The sequence below is a fragment of the Podarcis filfolensis genome (assembly GCF_964270895.1).
Source record: "Podarcis filfolensis genome assembly, chromosome: 6".
In the NCBI taxonomy this organism is placed as follows: Eukaryota; Metazoa; Chordata; class Lepidosauria; order Squamata; family Lacertidae; genus Podarcis; species Podarcis filfolensis.
In genome coordinates this window covers 72,501,725-72,523,914 of record NC_139609.1, presented here as the reverse complement: position 1 = coordinate 72,523,914, position 22,190 = coordinate 72,501,725, and the positions used below count along the sequence as shown (strand labels likewise).

The window sequence follows — 22,190 nt, the reverse complement described above, 5'->3', positions numbered from 1 at the left end:
TGGTTGAAAGAAACCCCCTTTAATTTTCCCCTCTATCACAGTTTTGATTTTATAGCACTTCAGAGTTTCATGAAATCTGTGTTTCTGTCCCTCTTGAGATCCTCGGCCTTGTGTACGTTTTTTCTCTCTCCATAATCAATGATCAGATCTCTTTGAAATTTTACACAAAGCTCAATAACATGATGAGGATTTCAGGAAAAAAAACACCAGCAGTCAAAAGATTTCATAAATGCCTTTAAAATGTATAAATGTAGTTTTTTGGTGGAAAACCAGAAAACCTTAATTTTCAGCATGTGGGCACGAAGGAATCTAAAGTTTTGGATGGTGAAAATTATTGCAAAGACAAGCTCTTTCTCAACAAAGAATAAAATTTAATGGTCTCTTATGTCTTGTAACAAAATTTTACATTTTTTGGACATCATGGGGGGGGGAATGGCTACTGGGTACAACTTTCCTACAATCCATAGCTGTAATAGAAAAAAATAATGAAACAAAGTTGTTCCTCTTAAAATCTAAAATAATATTGGTTATTACAGGTTCAAAATCCAAGACGGTGGGTGGCATAACCGCATTGAAATGACGTGGAATGACCCCTAAGATACCACCATGGGATTAGGGATCCAAACTGTACAGAGTTCTATTCATGTAGAGGAACCTGCACCTGTATAGCTGTACACATGTAGGGTCCCTTGTCCAGACTTTGCACCAACCACATGGTGGTGAGATAAGTGGGTACACTCATGCTGGGGACAGGACCAGCAGGCAAGGCTCCACTCCTCTTCCATGTATTAATGAATGAATGAATGAATGGGAAAGCTTGTGGAAAGGGCTTTAGCTAAAAGTGAGATGAAATGAAAAATTAGTTTAATTTGCACACCACCTTTCTATATTACTATACACAAGGCAGCTTACACGCCAAAGAAACAACAAAATATACAGCAAAGATCACACACCTAATAACAATTTGAATCAATACAGAAAAGTCACAATAAAAACATAACTTTAAAATAAACAACTTATATCAAATAAAGAATTATCCAATAATGCATTAGAATAGTAAAAAGTAAAATTAAATACAGTGGTACCTCAGGTTACATACGCTTCAGGTTACATACGCTTCAGGTTACAGACTCCGCTAACCCAGAAATAATGCTTCAGGTTAAGAACTTTGCTTCAGGATAAGAACAAAAATCGGGCTCCGGCGGCACAGTGGCAGCAAGAGGCCCCATTAGCTAAAGTGGTGCTTCAGGTTAAGAACAGTTTCAGGTTAAAAACGGACCTCCGGAACTAATTAAGTACTTAACCCGAGGTACCACTGTATAACCCACACCTTTAAAATTGGGGGGGGGGGAGAGAGAGAAAAACAAAACCCCCCGAATATAAACCACTCCATTCCTCGCTGCTCCTGGCTGCATGGGGGGGGGCGCTGCATTGTTGGCGGCCTTTCCCCTTCCCAGCCTTGGGAAGAGGACACCACTTTGCTGTGCTCCTAGAGCTGTTTGCCCCATGCTCCTGGCTACATACCGCAAGGTTGCGAATATAAGCCACACTTTAACTTTTCACGGTCAGAATTTGGGGGGGAAATGAGGCTTATATTCAGGTTGATACGGTAAATACAGTAAAGAATTACTAAACTATAATCAATAAAAATATCAGCAAGACACAATGCATAAAATACCACAAAAACATACAAATACCACAAAACATGAAAAACGATGAAAAAGGATTAAACTGAGAAACAAGGACTCACAACTTACGAAATTATTTTTTAAAAAAATATCCCTGAACTCCTCTCTTCCCAGATGCTTCTGCTGTTCTCAAAGTCATGGTCTGGGAAAGGCTTCTAGGCCTGGAGGGTGGGGCAAGGCAGGTGGGAAAAGCCATTGCCTGATGGCCAGCACAGTGTCTCTCCCTTAACTTTAATTAAAAGAAGCTTGCATATCAGGGCTGGGAAACAACCTTGCCCAAGTCCTTGGAAGGAAAACTTCTGAGCAGTCAACTGAGCTTTTATGAAGGGGGCAGAGGACCTTGCTTGGAGCCTAAAGTAAGAGTTCTCTATCACTTTAAAAGACTTCATGTTTTTATTATTTTGGTGTTTGCTACGCAGATGTATCTGACCCTCTTAAAAACCTATAACTTCAAGACCTTATAGCAGGAGCAGGAAACCTGTGGCCCTTGAGAAAATTACAACATCCACCATCGCACAACAGTACTCTTCCTTCCTACTGTTTCCAGCTGCTGGTATTTTACTTTTTTACAGTGGTGCCTCGCAAGACGAAATTAATTCGTTCTGCGAATTTTTTCGTCTAGCGAATTTTTCGTCTTGCGAAGCACGAAATCCCATAGGAATGCATTGAAAATCAATTAATGCGTTCCTATGGTCAAAAAAAGTCCAAACAAAGCCAAATTTGGTACAACAAGAGTTTATTAAGTGCTCTTTAAAGTCACACATACTGTAAAGAGCATTTCAAAATTCAAACCCAGAATTTTTTTTAAAAAACAGTAGAGTGGCCCAATGGTCACAGAAAATCATAAAAATGCAGAAAAAAACACACAAGCTTCCAGATTCTTGCAAACCCCTCCCCAACTGTTCCCCCAGCCACCTAGCACACACAAATTCAAATCCAGAATTTTTTTTAAAAAACAGCAGAGTGGCCCAATGGTCACAGAAAATCATAAAAATGCAGAAAAAAACCACAAGCTTCCAGATTCTTGCAAACCCCTCCCCAACTGTTCCCCCACCCACCCAGCACACAGAAATTCAAATCCAGATTTTTTTAAAAAAACAGCAGAGTGCCCCAATGGTCACAGAAAATCATAAAAATGCAGGAAAAAAACCACAAGCTTCCAGATTCTTGCAAACCCCTCCCCAACACCAAGTCCTTGAATTCCAAACACCCCAACCCAAAATCCAAACCCCCCCCAAAAAAGTTTTAAAAGCTTAACTTACCAAATGGCTGCAAAAGAAGTTTTGGAAAAGCTTCAAAAATCACAAAAGTCTTTAAAAACCTCAAAAAAGGCTACTATGTACACTGCGTTCTATGAGTTGCTCCTCGAAGTCAAGTCGCAACTGTATTAACGGTGTTAAGAAAAAGGAAACAAACTTGCAGGACGTTTTCGTCTTGCGAAGCAAGCCCATAGGGAAATTCGTCTTGCGAAGCAGCTCAAAAAACGGAAAACCCTTTTGTCTAGCGAGTTTTCCGTCTTGCGACGCATTCGTCTTGCGGGGCACCACTGTATTATTATTCAGAAGCACACTGCTTGCAACAGTGGAGGCAGAACGTAGCCATTAGGGTTAGTAGTCACCAATAGCCTTCATGAATTCTTGTTTAAAATAAGGTTACCAGATTTTTTTCAATGAATCTGGGGGCACTTTTCAACTTCAGTAGGAATGATAGACTTTTGTATGGGGACTGCTTTGTAAATCCAGGGACATCTGGTAACCTTAGTTTAAAACCTTCAAACTGGTGTCAGATAGATATGGTTTCACGCTAGAAAAACCCTAAAATCTTCCAACCAGAGCCAGGTGCAAAAAACAATAGTTTGAATTAAACAAGGCGCCTCTGACCGAGCACAGTCTGGACCTAGGAAAGGGGTTCCAGGACCAGAACTGAACAAGGCGCAAAGCCATTTCACACAAGAGACCATACCTGGTTATCCCATGCTTTCTAAACCCCAGCTGCCTGAACTGATGGGAGGATGTTGCTATTCTAAAACCACCGGGGAGTCAGAAACGCTTTGTTGCTCTAGTCCATGGCGAATAACCCAGAGATCGGCCAGTAGATCCCTTATGCTCTGTTTGACTGATTATCTTCTCTCGCGGAAACCTTCCTCTCCGCCCGCAGGTGTGCAGGGACACCTCATCGCAGCGCCGGAGAAACCTGCACAGGAGTCACCGCGTTTTCTTTGGTGCAGCTGCTGGCACAGTGCCGAGCCTCTCGGTACGGAGAAAGGACGCAGGATTAAACATCCGCAATCCCGCCAACTTTCCAAGCAAGCAAGCAAACATGTCGCGCCGCCACCTCTTACCCAACTTGTCTCTCAACCGGCAAAGGCTACTTTTCAGCATCCAGAGCGGAACGTCTTGAGGCGCTGCCGCGGGACCTACCCGGACGGCTTTTTGAGAGGGACCGGACGTCGTTCGCTTTCCCCTGTCTCTAGGGTCGCCGGATATCCAACGCCGTTGCCGGAAGTTGCCGACAAGTGTTTCCAGGGGCTTGCTGGGGCGAGAGTTCCTCGAGTTTGGCGGCAGCGCTTCCCTTCGTCGGGGCGCGGAAGGGAGGTGAGAAGTGGGCGAGGGCCTCGTCGGGCGGGCGTGGCATCTCCTGCCCCTCGCCTTTCCCTCTTCGCGGCCACGCGGTGGGCCCGGGCTAAACTTCCCCAGTATCTTCCCTTGAGGCTGCTCTTCTCTATTCCCTCCCACCCCGGGCAGGGCCTCTGTTCTCACTTTAAGAGCTGCGCGAGGAGTCTAGAAGCCCGCGGGTGCAGCAATAAAGGTAATAAAGCGTCACCTGTGGAACTTGTGCTCCTTGGGCAGCCGGAGTTCAAGGTACAGGAGTTGCGGTCGGAGAGAAGGGTCATAGAAGTGAATTGAGAGACATGATCTGGAAAGGACCACGAGGGCCATCTAGTCCAACCCTTTATAACGCAGGGATCTTTTCCCCAACGTGGGGCGTGAGCCCACGACTCTGAGATGGAGAGTCTCATGCGACTAAATTCCTGTTGCCAGAAACTCTTCTACCACTATTCCTTTTCATTCCTCTTTTGTTTTTCCCCCCTTGTTGGCCGCAGAGGCAAGTACAGTGGTACCTCGGGTTACAGACGCTTCAGGTTACAGACTCTGCTAACCCACAAATAGTACCTCAGGTTAAGAACTTTGCTTCAGGATGAGAACAGAAATTGGGCTGCAGCAGCAGCCGCCGGAGGCCCCATTAGCTAAAGTGGTGGTGGTACCTCAGGTTAGGGTGGTGGCGGAGTGGTCAGAGGTAGATGCCTGGGAGGTGGTGGTGTCAGAAGCAGAAGAGGTAATGGTTTAGTGAGCAGGAAGAGGCTGTGGCAGAGACTGAAGCAGATGCTAGAGAGGAGGTTGGCTAAGAGGCAGAGTTGAGGCAGGCTGCTGAAGAATCCAGGGAGTAGCCCCCTCCCGCCGTGACCACCCCAGCCCCCACCTCCAGACTCGTAAAAAAACACACAGGAGAAAAGGAAAAGAGCAAAGAGCAGAGCAGAGATTGATTGTGGGCTGATGCCGTTTTCAACTGCTTGGGAAAGACCCTGGAGAGAAGGAGCTTTAGAGAGCAGGGGAAAAGTGAGGACCTCCAGTCCTTGCAGTTGCCTCATTGGAGCAAGACCTACTGGGAAGAGTTGCTGGGATCACTAGGCCTGTGCTGTTTTGGTTTCTTGAATACAGTGGTACCTCAGGTTAAGTACTTAATTCGTTCCAGAGATCCGTACTTAACCTGAAACTGTTCTTAACCAGAAGCACCACTTTAGGTAATGGGGCCTCCTGCTGCCACTGCGCCGCCAGAGCACGATTTCTGTTCTCATCTTGAAGCAAAGTTCTTAACCTGAAGCACTATTTCTGGGTTAGCGGAGTCTGTAACCTGAAGTGTATGTAACCTGAAGCATATGTAACCTGAGGTACCACTGTAATGAGTTAACTTCACTGTGTTTTTTATTGGTGACCTATGCCTGACACAGTCTCCTTGCAGCACTGAGCTAGCTGGACCAATGGTCTGACTCATTTTAATGCAGCTTCCTAGTTTCTCTTCAAGCCTACATTAGTCAGAAAGCCTGTACACATAAGTTGTTTAAATCCTATTTACTTTGGGACTTGAATCTTGTTTCCTGATGGAGGTATTTGTAACTTCTGTCCCATGGACAGTGAAGATAAATTCAGTTGGAAAATTATTTTGCCTGGCTTCTATAGAATGAGTCAGGAATGTGGCCCATCAAGCTTGGCACTGACTAGTCTAGCAAGAGCCTAGTCATATATGTATCATGCTTGTAAAGTGTATTCAGATGAGATTTGTTTGCTCTCTTCTAGATTTCTCATAAGGTTGTAGTGTGACCAAGGGAGAAGCAGAAATGCAGATAGATCAAGACCTGGCAAAGCGGCTCTTTTTTGAGGGCGCTACAGTCATCATTTTGAATGTGCCAGAAGGAACAGAGTTTGGCATTGACTACAACACTTGGCAAGTGGGCCCCAAGTTCCGTGGAGTCAAGATGATACCCCCTGGAATTCATTTCCTTCACTACAGCTCTGTTGATAAGAACAATCGCAAAGAGAGTGGCCCTCGCACCGGCTTCTTCATGAACTTGCAGCCGCGTGATCTGCGAGTGCTACACTGGGACCCCGTCAGGGAAGAAGTAGACCTTACCCCAGCTTCTGAAAATGAGACTGAAGCAATGAGGACTAACCTCCAGGAGATGGACCAATTTCTGGGTCCTTACCCATATGACACTCTTAAAAAATGGATTTCCCTCACTAATTTCATTAATGAATTTGTGATGCAAAAACTACAGCCAGAAAGTGGACAGATATGTGCCTTTTCAGAAGTGCTTCCTATTTTGCCTGGGAGGTTTACTAAAGATCGAGTTGAACAGAACCTGCCCCGGTATGACACAGAGTGCAAAAGCTATGCAGAGGGGTTGGCCCGGCTGCCCAAAATGCAGCTGAAAGCTGGCACTGAGATCAGGTTTACAGAAATACCTAAGCAAATGTACCCTGAAGGTGCTACCCCTGAAGAAGTTACTAGGCATAGCATGGACCTTAGCTATGCCCTGGAGACGGTGATCAGTAAACAGTATGCCAGCAATTCCCAGGATGTGCTTGGTGAGTTAACCTGCTTTTACAGAAATTGCTTTTCTTGTTGCTATCAAAGTATCTCTCAGGTGCCATTTGCATGCCAAAATGTGTCTGGAAACAAAATTTCTGAACCGTAATGCATACTTCTGTTTTGAAGAGGTATGTAGGGCTTTTTTCAGTGCTTGCATCTGTCATCAATATAACAGTTCAGTTCCACTCATGAATGCTTCTATGCTGTTCAGAAGTAACCCGAAAAGTAGCCTTTTGTGATAACAAATCTGACTTCACTTATAACATTTATATCTGGTTAAGTGATAAATTTGGGTAGGGTGCAGTCTCCCTCACCCCCTTCTCACTAAACAACCATGTTTGCATAGAAAAGACAGTAGGTTAATTGAGAAACCAAAAACTTCATGTGTGATATTGGTGACCTCTAGTGGTAAAGCTAGGGTTCTGCTTTGACAGATTTCAGAAGTAAGGCATTTGTTATTTAATTACTTATTAGAGACAATTGGCTGCTGTCTCTCAGTAGTAGTACCTTAATTATCAGCTCTCACCCTTGGAACAAAGGAAAGCTGTGGACGTGTGCTACCCTAGGGAGCGTGTTCTTGAATAAATCCTATAGATATCATGGGGAGAGAACCATGAAATCAAGCTGGGATGACAGTAGCCTTCTCAAGATTAGTTTAGTAATTATAATAAAATCCTCTGTTTAGATCTAATTTTCACAGAATATAACATATGGTATTGAAACTATCCACAGGAACGCAATTTAACCACTTCTGCAAATAATTAAGATTTTCATGCATTGCAAGGTTTAAGTTTTTCCTTCATTACTGATTTATCTGCATTACATGTTGGCATCTACAAATCCACTTGCAGAGCTTAAGTGGCCCTGACCCTTTAGTGATAAAAGTGACCACAGTTCCTGACATCTCAAAGATAAGAAGCCTCTTCTGCTCTTTCTTACCTTCTCCATTCATCTCAGCAGAAGTGGTAGAAATCCCTGTCCCTCAAGCATTCTGTGCATGCTGGAGGCCTTAGAGAGGGAAGGGGTTGCGTACAAACAGCAGCTAAGCAATATTTGTGGACCTATGTTTAAATGCTGGAACTCATTCTGAGCCCTGGACCAGTAATTGCCAATAATAGAAATTATGCAGAGCATTGGAGTATAAGTATGCAAGCCATTAAGCCGTATAGAAACTTAATCAGGCAATGCTGTTACATGAGGAAGGGTAGGTAAACAGTGATGGCTAATCTTTTTGCCAGATGTGGCTCATGTCAAATCCAAACCACGAGAGAACTCTGCTCTAGTGCCTAGTTCAGTAGCTATATAGCCCCCTGTACCTTAACGTGGTTTTATCACAAGCTTTCTCTGCCAGGGAGGAGGCAGGCAGAATACCACTGTGGAGCTTACTTGTGGGCATGCCTAATATATAGCCCTCTTTTTCTTTGAAGTTCTAGGCATGCACCCAAAACAGGTTTATGGAGGCCCTAGTGGGCCACCTTACATTGCTGTTGGGCTGTGTTCACAAGTTATGCAGATCTGCTTTATATTTTAGCCATGGCTTTCATGTAAAGATCTTAATTAGAGAGGCTCTAATGCCCTTGCTGTTGGGTGGCTGGCTGTAGAGAGAGGAACTTCATGGTGGTGGTATCCCAGTTGTGAAATGCTCTTTTCAGAGATATTCGCTGGCACCTACCTTATTGTCCTTTTGATGCCTGAAAAAAAAAGTATTTCCTGGTATTTTTAGACACCATTTCAATCCTGCTGACTCCTTCATGGTGCTTTTATGATATTGTGGCTTTTAGTTTATTATGGGGGTTTTTTGTATTTACTTTTTAACTGTATTATTGTGTTTGTAAATTTTCCTTGAAGTATGAATGGTGTTATAAAAATAGTTAAATAAATAATAAAAGCAGTGTACCCGTTTGTTATGCTACCAGAATTGAAGCTAAACAAACACCTTCTTGTTTTTTTTCTTTTGTGTGTGTGTGTGTGTGTGTGTGTGTGTGTGTGTGTGACCTTTTCAGGGGAACTGCAGTTTGCCTTCATCTGCTTCTTGATTGGGAATGTATATGATGCCTTTGAGCACTGGAAGAAACTCCTGAATCTCTTATGCAGGTCAGAGGATGCCATAGTGAAGCATCAGGCCCTGTTCGTTAACCTCATTTCGGTCCTGTACCATCAGCTCAGTGAAATCCCAGCAGACTTCTTTGTGGACATTGTTTCCCAGGACAACTTCTTAACCAACACCTTGCAGGTAAGGGAGCTGGTTTTGGTACTGTAGAGGTTGGGAAGCAGTAGTGGGGAGAATTTCCCCAAGAACTGCATGCATGCGCATAATGCAGCGTCATAATGAGAGGCAGTTCTCACAATGTGAAATTGAATGGTTTTTGCTTGAATGTTGATACCATTAAAAATTTTAAAAAGTAAGAAAGCTCCCCACTCCCCAGCCAATCAAACTAAAATCCAGTTTTTGTCTTGAGACGAAACTACTATGGCAAGCTATCATGAGGTTTGCCTCCCCATATTGAAAACCTATGTTACAGTCCTTTCTCTTCCCATAATGTGCTGTTAAAATGTCTGATGTAACATTGTTACATGTATTTTTCTGACCCTGTTCCTTTTCTTTAAATAATGAAAAATTTATTTTATTTTGAAATGGAGTTAAAAATACTGGCCACAGAACATGCATACACTCTCACATACAACTCAGTTTTTATTGTTGTATTTATATACTACTTTATATGTGAATCTTACAAAAAGTTTCACGAGAAACATTGCCGCAGTAAGCATAATTTAGGGAGGGAACAAGGCAGAGGGCCTTCTCGGTAGTGGCGCCCGCCCTGTGGAACGCCCTCCCGTCAGATGTCAAGGAAATAAACAACTATCCGGCTTTTAGAAGACATCTGAAGGCAGCCCTGTTTAGGAAAGTTTTTAATGTTTGAAGTTTTATTCTGTTTTAAATGTTCCATTGAAAGCCGCCCAGAGTGTCTGAGGAAACCCAGCCAGATGGGCGGGGTAGAAATAATAATTATCATCATCATCACTTTTTAAAAAGAGTTAAAACAAAAGAGAGAAAAAACTGCTTGTTTAGAGTGAATTATAATTTTCCCCGCTTCCATCAGGGCAAGATGGTTTTTCCAAAAGCTGTATGGTAGCAGTTGGGAGAGAGAGGGGCCACCCCTGAGAGCTGGGTGGTGCCAGGTCACCAGGCTGTTTCTCTGGTGTTATCTGAGAAGTTTGGAGGACTTCCACATAGGAAATAAACAGAAACCACGATATCATAATACCTTTTTGAAGGATTTTGCTGAGTAAGTTTGTATATAAGCATAGTCTCTAGATTTTAATTACCCCAGAGTGGCTTGGGCACAATTCTTGTTGTTATCCCAGCTGTATACAATTGCTTAAGAAAGTCTTTGTGCTGGAATCTATGGTAGATTCAAAATGATGATGGAGGATAGATTTCGGAGATAGCTGTGGTTTAGTGTGCAGTAAACAGCAACCATGTCCCAAAACTCCTGCACTATTGGGCGTTCCCACTAAAGGTGAAAGCATTAAGCAATGCGAGTTCATCCCTTCCAACAATGCTGATATGTTTGAATAGAAAGCCTTACAGGGATAATATACCACTTACTGAGAACTTTTTCTTCATCTTTCTTTATATTGGTATTAATTGCTAAATTTGCAAAAGGGCTGCAGAATCTCCTGAAGAGGTGTAGGGAGGGGGAGAGTCTTGTTGCTTAAGTAGACCCTGTTCTGCAAATGCATACCCCACTCTGTGTTGAATTCTACCCACTCTGTCAATCCCTTTCTTCCAAAGAAAGTGTCTCTCCCATGGCCATTCATAGGATAGATTGGGCTTTGGAGGATGTTATAAGTAGATGAAGTCATCTCTCTAGCCAAAGATGTAGTAGCTTCTGTGATTGATTCAAACAAAGTGAGTGGGTACTTGTTTGGTGAATCTGACTGAGAAAGTGATGTAATTGTACGGATACAGAAACTGTATAATAATAATAATAATAATAATAATAATAATAATAATAATAATTTATTATTTATACCCCGCCCATCTGGCTGGGCTTCCCCAGCCACTCTGGGCGGCTTCCATAGAAACCAAAAATACAGTAAAATATCACACGTTAAAAACTTCCCTGAACAGGGCTGCCTTAAGATGTCTTCTGAATGTCAGGTAGTTGTTTATCGCTTTGACATCTGATGGGAGGGCGTTCCACAGGGCGGGCGCCACTACCGAGAAGGCCCTCTGCGTGGTTCCCTGTAGCTTTGTTTCTCGCAATAAGGGAACCGCCAGAAGGCCCTCGGCGCTGGACCTCAGCATCCGGGCAGAATGATGGGGGTGGAGACGCTCCTTCAGGTATACTGGACCGAGGCCGTTTAGGGCTTTAAAGGTCAGCACCAACACTTTGAATTGTGCTCGGAAACGTACTGGGAGCCAGTGTAGGTCTTTCAAGACCGGTGTTATATGGTCTCGGCGGCCGCTCCCAGTCACCAGTCTAGCTGCCGCATTCTGGATTAGTTGTAGTTTCCGAGTCACCTTCAAAGGTAGCCCCACGTAGAGTGCATTGCAGTAGTCCAAGCGGGAGATAACCAGAGCATGCACCACTCTGGCGAGACAGTCCGCAGGCAGATAGGGTCTCAGCCTACGTACCAGATGGAGCTGGTAAACAGCTGCCCTGGACACAGATTTGACCTGTGTCTCCATGGACAGCTGTGAGTCCAAAATGACTCCCAGGCTGCGCACCTGGTCCTTCAGGGGCACAGTTACCCCATTCAGGACCAGGGAAACCTCCACACCTGCCCGCCTCCTGTCCCCCCAAAACAGTACTTCTGTCTTGTCAGGATTCAACCTCAATCTGTTAGCCGCCATCCATCCTCCAACCGCCTCCAGACACTCACACAGGACCTTCACCGCCCTCACTGGTTCTGATTTAAAAGAGAGGTAGAGCTGGGTATCATCCGCATACTGATGAACACCCAGCCCAAACCTCCTGATGATCTCTCCCAGCGGCTGCATGTAAATGTTGAAAAGCATGGGGGAGAGGACAGAACCCTGAGGCACCCCACAAGTGAGAGCCCAGGGGTCTGAACACTCATCCCCCCCACACTTTCTGAACACGGCCCAGGAGGAAGGAGCGGAACCACTGTATGACAGTGCCCCCAGCTCCCAGCCCCTCAAGACGGTCCAGAAGGATGTTATGGTCGATGGTATCAAACGCCGCTGAGAGATCCAGCAGAACTAGGAAACAGCTCTCACCTTTGTCCCTAGCCTGCCGGAGATCATCAACCAGTGCGACCAATGCAGTTTCAGTCCCATAATGAGGCCTGAATCCCGACTGGAAGGGATCCAAATGGTCCGCTTCTTCCAGGCGTGCCTGGAGTTGTTCGGCAACCGCTCACTCAATCACCTTGCCCAGGAATGGAAGATTTGAGACTGGGCGATAGTTGGCCATCGTGGCCGCATCTAAAGATGGTTTTTTAAGAAGCGGTTTAATAACCGCCTCTTTCAGCGGGTCTGGGAAGGCTCCCTCACGGAGGGAAGCATTCACCACCCCACGAAGCCCATCGCCCAGTCCTTCCCGGCTAGCTTTTATAAGCCAGGATGGGCAAGGATCCAGGAGACAGGTGGTTGGTTTCACTCGTCCAAGCAGCCTGTCCACATCCTCGGAGGTAACAGATTGGAATTGATCCCACTCAACTTGACTAGACAGAACTCTAGCACTCTCCCGCCCCGGCCCTGCTCCCACGGTGGAGTCTACTTCTTCCCGAATCTGAGTGATTTTATCTGCAAAAAACTTTGCAAAATCATTGCAGGAGAACATGTGGCCCGTACTGGGCCCCGATGTTGCAGGTGGTTCCGCTAAATTGTGAACCACCTGAAAAAGTCTCCTGCTGCTGTTTTCTGCAGATGCAATAGAGGCGGTGAAGAAATTCTTCGCCGTCGCTATCACCACTTGGTAGGCTCGACGTTGAGCTCTAACCTGTGTCCGTTCAGATTCGGAATGAGTTATCCGCCACCGGCGCTCTAGCCATCTCAACGATTGTTTCATTGCCCTCAGATCCGTGGAAAACCATGGGGCTGTCCGGGCTCCATGCAATCAGAGAGGGCGCTTCGGAGCCAAACAGTCAATAGCCCTGGTTAACTCCACATTCCAGCGGGCCACCAGGGAATCAGCTGAAAGGCCATCAACATGGGATAAAGCATCCCCTACCACTCTCTAGAAACCATTTGGATCCATTAAGGGGGGGGCGGACCATCCGAATCGGTCCCACCTCCCTGCAGAGGGGATGGGTCGCAGAGAAGTCCAGTTGCACCAGGAAGTGATCTGACCATGGCACTTCTTTCATTTTGCTTTTACTTAGTGTCAGATCACCAACATCCATAGAGGTAAACACCAGGTCCAAGGCATGTCCTTGGGTTGGGCCAGACTTATTCAGGGACAGCCCCATGGAGGCCATGCTTTCCATGAAGTCCCAAGCGGCCCCTTGTAAGGTCGTGTCGGCATGGATGTTAAAATCCCCTAGGACAACCAAGCTGTCCTTGGTTGATTCAGGTGTATGGTTGATTCAGGGTTCCTTTTCGAGATATTTACATAAGAGAGAGATTTTCCTTTTTTCAATAGATCAGACTAAACTTTTGCTGCTATCCCAGAATTAAAGCCACAGGTTATGAATGATACAATACTGAAATTAGTGGAGACCTAGAATCATAGTATTGTAGAGTTGGAAGGGACTCTGAGGGTTATCTAGTCAACCCCCCTGCAATGCAGGAACAGCAGCTAAAGAATTCCTGACAGATGGACATCGAACCTCTGCTTATAAAGCTCCAAGGAAGGAGAGTCCACCACCTCTTGTGTGAGTCTGTTCCACTGTCAAACAACTCTTAATGTTAGAAAGTTCATACTGATGTTAGTCAGAATCTCCTTTCTTGTAACTTGAATCCGTTGGTTTGGGTCCTTGCCTCTGGAGCAGGAGAAAAGAGGCTTGCTCCATCCTCCAAGTATATTTGAAGATGCTACTGCTCCTCCCTGTTTGAACTGTTCCTTCTTTAGTAGGTTGTACCCCACAATTTCTACCTTCCAATCATGAGTCACATCTCACCAGGTTTCAGTAACGCATATTAGGTTATATTTGCCATCCTTCATTAAGAGCTCAAGTTCTTCTTGCTTTCCCGTACTCTATGCATTCCTGTTGCTCACCTAGTGGTGATTTTGCCAGCCACTTTGAATATAATGCAAAGGAAGGATCTAACCCTAAGAAAGAAAGAAAACTCCATGCCTAAGGCATCCATTTCAGGTGCCTGTCTAGCCTTTGCCTGAGCATCTCCAGTGAAGGAGATACCACAGCTTTCTCTGATTTCTGCCTTTCGCCTTTCCGGCTTTGTCCTAGCAGACTCCTTTTAGACTTTGTTCTGGCAAATTCACCCAGAACAGCAATAAAATAAAGCAAGGTGGGCTATGCGAGTGAGTGCTGCATTTGTTCCAGAGGACCAGGATGCCAAAGTACACACACAATTCCTCTCTATGTGATCACAGAAGGGTGGCAGTCACCCTTCCCATCTATCAGCATCCCTCCATGTCTCAACCACTGCTACTGCAGAAGGCTTGTAGGCATTTGGGATCGGCTTTTTGTGCAGGGGAGGAGGCGCTGCTGTAGCAAAGAGAGCTGAAAGCCTGCATCTGTGCATGAAAGATTGAGCATGGCCTCTTGGATCCCGGCCATAGAATTTAGCTGTTGTGTGTCATTCATTCTGGAGGACTGACAACACTCTTGTCAACAAATTGAAATTCAATCAGGCTGTATAATAATGATAATTGTTTCTTTCCAGCTTTGAAGCCGAACAGAAGCAGTACATTTTTTAAAAAAACACACACGAGGCAGCTGGAGGAAGCATCTCCTAGTTGCTTTATGATAGTTGTAAACAAGAGTTGTTGACAGCAGGTGGCAGTTCCCGATATTCAAGTAACCCATTAGCTAATTTGTGTATATGTTTGTCTGCAAGACCTAAGAAAATTACATTGTGCTGCTGCTTCCTGATGAAAGCTTGCTTTGAGGGCCTTCAGGGAAGCTAACCTTGCAGAAGACAGTTTGAGTTTTCATGTCATCATTTTTCCATGTCTAGAACAGTATGCTGCATTGGACATCAGAGGTGCTATTCAACTAAGCTGACTCATTATAATGAATGAGCATGGCTAAGTTAAGTCAATTTATTCAATGAGTCTTCTGTAAAACGTAGCTCAATACCACCCTAAGGCTTCAGATCCTTGCTCAGCCATAAAGCTCCCTGGGTCACCCTGGTCATTCACCGTTTCTTGGCCTAACTTATGTTGCAGGAGTATTGTCTGAATATGATGGATAACTCTGAAATCACCAGGGAAAGGTATATAGGCAATAAAATTCCAAGGTGGAAAGGATTTCTGTGTGCTTATTTGCAAGCAAGAAGTGTGACGCTGTTCATGTACTGTTTTGTATGCACATTGTTCCCACACAACTAGCGAGGCTTTAATTTACTTCCTTCTCCTTATGGGGACATATGCACAATTTTAATTTGACTGCAATGTCAGATACAGGAATTATTTGTAGAGCATTCCCATGACTTAGAACGCAGTTGTGCAATATGCATTTACTCATTTATCTCAGGCTTTCAGTGCTCACTGATGGTTGGGAGGTGTTACATTCATAAATGTTAATAGCAAATTTTTCTCAAACTGAATTCTGGCAGAACCATTTCCTTATTTCAGTGACATGTATGCTGTGCTTCCCTCTTATCACTTTTATGGCTGGCCCAAACATAGAGCTTTCTGGATGTCAGAGAACTTGTTGAAAGCATGAATGTCAAGTAACAATGTCAGGTTTTGTGTCTTTTCACCTTGTTAGGCAAGCCTTTTCCACCCTTGTTATTATAACTGGGAAATAGATCATCTTGTACCTCTGAGCTTTAGGTGCAGCATTCTTCTTAATAATAGTGCTTTAGTTTGGGCTGAAATTAGAAATTCTGGCCAAAGAAGGTAATGCCAGTTGAGACTGAATACTGTGTTACTAAACTGGAAATGCATTAGCATTGGCTTTTAAAAAAATGGAAATGCATTAACATTGGCTTTTTTAAAAAAGAAATTCTTACATGAACGACAGATAAAGAAAATAAAGACTATGTCTTGTGTGAGGCCATATAAATTAGAATGGCAAGAGAGGGGAAGATAAGCACTTGAGGCACTGTGGGGTTCTTTGTGCGGGACAGAATCTGTTTAGCTTGTGGAAGAGAAGCATGTCAAATAGGGCCTTTGAACATTGGAATCTGGAACCGTCTTAAGTGTTTTTAAACATGTCTCCACAGTCATGTGGGCTAGAAATTTTGATTTATTTTAGATAGATGATAGATAGATAAGTAGTCAGATTCTGTGTCACAAGCCAAACCCTTCTTCACATGCAAAAAATAACCTGTTCGCGCTGCCTAGCAGACAGAAAGATTATTGCTTAATCATTAAATGAGCTGAACTGAGTAGCAGCAGGTTGCTTTGTTTCTCCTTCTCAAGAGACCACAAGGCAACTTGATTCCTGCCCAGCATAGTGCATAAAAAGGGGGGGGCTCATTTAAATACCTGCTACCTCACGAAGTGCAAGTAGATAAATAGGTACCGCTCTGGCGAGAAGGTAAACGGCGTTTCTGTGCGCTGCTCTGGTTCGCCAGAAGCCACTTAGTCATGGTGGCCACATGACCCGGAAGCTGTACGCCGGCTCCCTCGGCCAGTAAAGTGAGATGAGTGCCGTAATCCCAGAGTCGTCCGCGACTGGATCTAACGGTCGGGGTCCCCTTACCTTTACCTCCCAAACCAGGTGCAGCTGTGTGGATGGCTTGAACACTGGCCCAAAGCTCTCTCGCCTCTGCTCTCCAACTCCCTTTTTCTTGCCATCTAGCCTGATGAAGACTTCTGGGGAACTCAAAACTATTTTGTAACATTTTGTAACATTTTGGTTGGCCTTGCAACGGCATTGCTTTAAGGTAGATTTTTTTTATTACCTTTTTTCTTACGGGACCACCTTTTAATATTTGCTAAGCTTTTGGTATCCCAGCAGTACCTGGCTGATTTTTTTCAAAATGCAGTGACTGGACACTTCATTTTTCATGTGGATGTTACTGTGCTGGTGAAGGGAGTAAAACAAAACAAAAATAAGGGTTTTCGTTTTCTAATGCCTGGATTACTTTGTAATTAGTTTAGCAGGAGAAGGCACTTCACACTATGACAAACAAGGTGCGAAATGACACAAAGCAATGAAGCACACCTTGATCTTTTTGTGCTTTTCCCTGCTGTCTGTAGGTCTTTTTTAATTTTATAAAGCAGAAACAACAGCACAAGCTTTCCTCCTGCATTACAAAGTTTCTCCTTTGCGTGTTCCTGCAATGGAAATGTCTTTGCTTTTGGCTATCAGTCGGTTGCCTTGGAAATGAATTATGTGTAACAAATTTAGCACAGAGGCAGAAGAGATGAGCTTAGAGATGAGATTTCTAATCGAACACACATGTGATGGGTCAAAAGTAACAGGAAATATCCCCTTGTGTGTGAAAAGTTAAGAGATTTAAATTTGAGAGAGCGCGGCCCTTTCAAAATTACGGTTAATTCTAAGGCTCAAGTTATTCATAAATAGAATGAATCATATTACCTGATTATAAAACCTTTTGAATACTTTTATTTTAAAAAGAAAATTGTCTCACCCAGATAATTTGGAAGTAACGGTTACTTGCTTAAAAATCGTGGGCAGCAGGTGTTAGAGGCATTCCTCCTCCGGTTTTCCACAACAGGGAAGCTCAGTTGGAGGCTCTTAATCCCAGGGTTGTGGGATCCAGCCCCGTTCTGGGCAAAAGATTCCTGCATTGCAGGGGGTTGGACTAGATGACCCTCGTCCCTTCCAGCTGTACAATTCCATGATTCTATGAATGTGGCTTTTAAGATTGTGCATGTTGTGGCATATGGGCAACCTCATATTTGCCTATTTGGCATAGGTGACACATGGGAGTCGGATCAGGGTGGCAGAGGAGGAATGGATTGCTCTATCACGCTTCCAGCCTACTTGATTTCCTTCTTCCCATGGAGGAAGGGTCTAGCTCAGACCCACCTGCACATTCACACCCTGTTTGATAGAAAGTAGAGTTTGCTTTTGCTTTTTAAAAAACTAATCTGCACTTCTATGCTGGCCATGGAGAGGGCCAATATGAAATAACATTACTCGCCTTGTAGCAGCCTAGCAACGTTTGTGGGCTTATTTACAAGGCTGCATGTGTGCACGATCTAAAGCAATTCCCCCTTCAGAAATGTTTTCATTTACAGATTTTTTGAGGCTTAATTGATCACCAGTAAATTGGGTAAATCTGAAATGATGAATGGTTTCTCGTATCCTGTAACAGTTCCCATTTATCCAGGAATTGCTATAATTGACATGGTTTGAGATTTTTTTTCTGTACAAGAATGTCAGAATTCTGTTTCTTCTCAACATCCAAAACAGAGTATTATGGATAACTGAGCATGGCTTGACTCCATTGCTTCTCTAAGTCACAACTCTAAACCTTTCAAGTGAATTGTGCTTAGGTTTGTATCAGGTTTTTGTGTGTGCCTCTGTGATGCAGGAGCATATTAGGTTGGGATTTGACCTTTGACATTTTTTCCTTAAAATTATTATTATATTATTAGTATTATATGTATGCAGTCCAGTCACGTTTCTCCTCTCTCTGTGCCCAATGCTGTTTTACTCAGAGTAGGCCCATTGAAATTGATGTACCCTAGTTAGTCATGTTCATTAACTTTGGTGAGTCTACTCTGGGTAGGGCTAGCATTGGATACAACCCAGTATGTCTTCTATACTATTCTACTAACGGACTGTACTGCGTTTTTTCTAGGTCTTCTTCTCCTATACCTGCAGCCCAACTGTTGACAGGACTCTGAGAAAGAAGGCAGAGAGGTTTAAAGTCCACCTAACCAAGAAGTTCAAGTGGGACTTTGAGGCTGAGCCTGAAGACGATGCCCCCGTAGTAGTTGAGCTTCCAGAAGGGGCACTTGTGGACTGAATGGCAATTTCCCTTTTCCTGTTTTGTTTTTAAAGCAGTATTTTGAACTGTTGTACCATACTTGATTCTGTGTTCTACACTTCTATTTTCTCCTCCCTTCACGGAGGCAGAACTGTGAAATCCAGAAAATCTAACAACTTCCTTCCTGCTGGAAATAAAAGTTATGGGAGATACAGACTAGATTACGTCTAGATTCTATGCCGGATTGAATCATTTTGACCTCCAACGCTTGCTGTGACTCAGTTCTTTTGTCACTAACTAGCTCGTACTCTTACCTGGAAGTAAGCTCCATTGAATACAATGGAGTGTACTTCTTTGTTAACATGTGCAGGATTGCACTGTTTGATTGTTGATGAACACACTTTCCTTTGTTGAAGAACCACATGTGACATAGTGGTATTTAAGTCTTGACTTGTTTATTCTTTAGTTCCATGCTGCTTTAGTTCCATAACTGGTAAGCCAGATGGCCGTGTTCAGGAGACTTTGTGCATCATCTTCTAATACATGCCAGAACTGAACAATGCTGAGCAGAGATATTTCGTAAACACTGCAAATGGAGTTAGCCTACACAACTTGGGTTGTCATTCATTGTAAATCTCCAAGCTTTTGCTTTTACTGTGGCGTTACTAGAATTATTCCTATCGTTCTTCTTCATTCCATCACTTTTATACTCTGTCCCTACCTTTCTTTAGCCTGGCGGAGGATTTCCTTACCACTTTCCAGAGCAATAGAAGTGTCCAGGGGGAGCAAATGTGAAATGAAAGAGAAATTTCATATTTAATCAATGGCACTTTCCTGTCTGAGCCTTTACTGAAAAGCTCCATGGAATGTTCTTATTTCTTTTTACTTACGTCCTCTCTCAGGACAGACAAGCACTTCCTGTTGTTACTTCAGAGCAATGAAAATGCTATAAAACAGCCTGCAGCAAGCATGCTGCCTGTTATCTTTTAATGCTTTCTCTGAGGTGCAGGGATGTTGGTACATTTTTCAAATAAGAATCCCTACTGTGTCAGGCTCCGTCAAGAGTTGGTGTGTGTATCTGACAAGATAACCTGTGTGTTAGCGTTCAGCACACAATAAATGTTCCTGCATTAGGTATTTCTACAAAATGTCCCTAAAGTCTTCTCTGTGTGAAATATTTTAGCAAAGGTGTGCTCTGGGTGGTTGCTGACATGGCTGCAATGGCGATGAAATGTTCTTTATCTTGCTTACCACCTTGTCTGTTTCATACCAAAGTGTAGCTAGTGCTATGCTTTAGTATTAATATAAGTTAACATTCATGGTCTGCAAAGCCCTGAGTTTCTGTCCCTTCATATGTATAAAAGTAGTCACAGAAATCGGATATAAGAAGGCAAGTCTAACTTAATCCAGGATGACTCACCTCTATAATTACACATAACAGCCTTGTTCAGATGTAAACCTGAGGCTTAGATTTTAAGCCATAATTTCTCATTAAATACCCATGACTGCTCACCTACTCTCCTGCACAGCTGGGCGGAAAAGCTTTACCTAACTCCACCACTGTTGGGTGGCTTTTGTCATCTGGATTCGCATGTAGCACCCCAACTATAATTGGTTTTTGTGTCTGAGCCAGGGCAAACTGTCGCTATCAGTAACTAAGGTTTGTGTGAACAAGGCAACGTCAAACCAGTTTAAAATCCTGCCTTGTTTGGATAAACCATAGTTAAGGCACATGTCACAGTTCCACCATGGTGACAAAATGTGCTTAGCAGAAAGTAGGACTAAATATTTCCATTTTAGACTCTGGGCTTGATGGTTATATGAGGGGGTCCTCTGGCTCACTCAGCTGAGTGGGCCCATGTGCTAGCATTCTGATCTGATGGCACCACTGCCACCAAGATACGGCAAAGGCTTGGCTGCATGCATGTATGCAGAGTGTCTGTTTGCATGCTCTTGCTGCACATCCTTCAGTGGCTCAGCAGTTCCTGCTTGTGTAGTATTTCCAGTCCTAATCCTTGCACAGGCACTGAACAACCAAGAAGTCAGAAGGAGGATCCAGCCATTCCCAATGTCCTACAGCCAGTGAGCAGGGGCTTGACAAAGTAAAACGCTAAGCCTTAAGACCTGCTATCACTATGAAAAAGGGTTTTTCCCATAGTGTGTGATCACAGTTGGGACTTTTTGTAGAAAAATAATCCTGAGACACCTTGACTTAAAAAAAAAAATGTTTAACAGAAAGTGGAGAAGATGTATGTATGTATGGACTAAAGGTTTTTAATAAACTTTTTTAAATGTAACTGGCAGATGGAAAATAGGAAGTTCTTTTGTATCTTTTGCTAATTGGTTTTTTTATTATTCTTTCTCTTTCCTTTATTTCTATCGCCCTTTTCTTCCTTTCTTCAGTTCGTATCTTTGGTAGTTGTAATCTTATTGTATTATGGGAAACATTTAATAATAAAAGATCTTAAAGCCCAAAGAAAAGGGGATTTTTCAATAGTTTAGGGGCTAGAGAACCTTTTGGATATGAGTAACTCTTTGTCTTGTCTTACAGATATGATCCACGAAGCCTCTTATGGACACTTTTATTATCAGTCTCATTTGTATTCTTCCTTCTGCCAAAATAACAATAATTATAATCACCACAATCATAATATAAAACATCAGGGTGGCGCACAAACCTGCCTTCTCCTGAGTGACAGGACTCAAAAAGGCATGCGTGTAGAGTTCAATCAGTGGTGGGATTGAAGCTGTTTCAGGTGCTTGAAGTGGTCTGCTGAATGACCAGGGCTGAACTTTGAGATCCATATTGAAAAGGGGAGCTCAAGGACTGCAATGTCTGAGTGTGGGCAGGTAATGCAGCAGCCCTATACATGCCTGTGAGTAAGCATCAGCTGTGGTCCAAAACTGAAGGCAGCAGCCTGGGGAAGATTGATATAGCCAGTGCCTAGATGGAATTATTTTATTTTATTATAAATAAATAAATACCCTGCCCATCTGGCTGGGTTTCCCCAGCCACTCTGGGTGGCTCCCAACACAACACTAAAAACAGTATAAAACTTCAAACATCACAAACTTCCCTAAACAGGGCTGCCTAGAAACTGTATACAGCACATAGAGTTCTAGGATGCAAGCTAAGTGGCGAACACAGATGGCGTAAACAATGCCGTCGTAAAGGGACCCTAATATGGGACAATTTTCTTCATACATTTTTGTTGCTGCAGGAGTAGAAATACGTTATTTCTGTCAATTTACCCAAATGGTTTGACATGTTAATCTTGCATTTTTTATTAAAAAGGAAAACTGCTTTTCACCTCACGATCCTGCCAATGTAAAGATAAAAGTCA

General features: G+C 43.6%; 1 protein-coding gene and 1 long non-coding RNA gene across 6 annotated transcripts in view; one reads left to right on the top strand and one right to left on the bottom strand.

Annotated features, from left to right (window-relative positions):
* The window catches only part of LOC310764873, a 47,336-nt gene extending 28,625 nt beyond the window's left edge, over positions 1-18,711 (bottom strand). Inside the window, exons 1-2 of the long non-coding RNA XR_014549304.1 lie at positions 18,074-18,711; positions 16,644-17,978 (exon numbers count right to left, since the gene is read on the bottom strand). This is a non-coding gene — a long non-coding RNA (uncharacterized lncRNA). The remainder of the gene's footprint in view (positions 1-16,643; positions 17,979-18,073) is intronic.
* AAR2 (AAR2 splicing factor) lies at positions 4,151-21,143 on the top strand. 5 transcript variants are annotated; one of them, XR_014549195.1, is made up of 4 exons: positions 4,151-4,282; positions 6,044-6,832; positions 8,840-10,814; positions 13,382-16,645. XR_014549195.1 is itself a non-coding variant. In XM_083619018.1 (4 exons), the coding sequence occupies exons 2-4, from the start codon at positions 6,085-6,087 to the stop codon at positions 18,883-18,885; spliced, it is 1,146 nt and encodes a 381-aa protein (XP_083475144.1). In that variant the 5' UTR covers positions 4,151-4,282; positions 6,044-6,084; the 3' UTR covers positions 18,886-21,143. The 5 variants fall into 5 exon arrangements, 4 of the variants coding, with proteins under 4 accessions (XP_083475144.1, XP_083475147.1, XP_083475146.1 ...); XM_083619018.1 differs by lacking the exon at positions 13,382-16,645 and adding an exon at positions 18,718-21,143 and having other exon boundaries at positions 8,840-9,069; XM_083619021.1 differs by lacking the exon at positions 13,382-16,645 and adding an exon at positions 18,718-21,143 and having other exon boundaries at positions 4,184-4,289; positions 6,056-6,832; positions 8,840-9,069.
* Positions 21,144-22,190: the final 1,047 nt, after the last annotated feature.

Coding starts and splice junctions, on each gene's coding strand:
- AAR2 (XM_083619018.1), top strand. CDS start 6,085: ATGCAGATAGATCAAGACCTGGCAAAGCGGCTCTTTTTTGAGGGCGCT. Junction 6,833..8,839: donor CAATTCCCAGGATGTGCTTG/GTGAGTTAACCT, acceptor TGACCTTTTCAG/GGGAACTGCAGTTTGCCTTC. Junction 9,070..18,717: donor TCTTAACCAACACCTTGCAG/GTAAGGGAGCTG, acceptor CGTTTTTTCTAG/GTCTTCTTCTCCTATACCTG.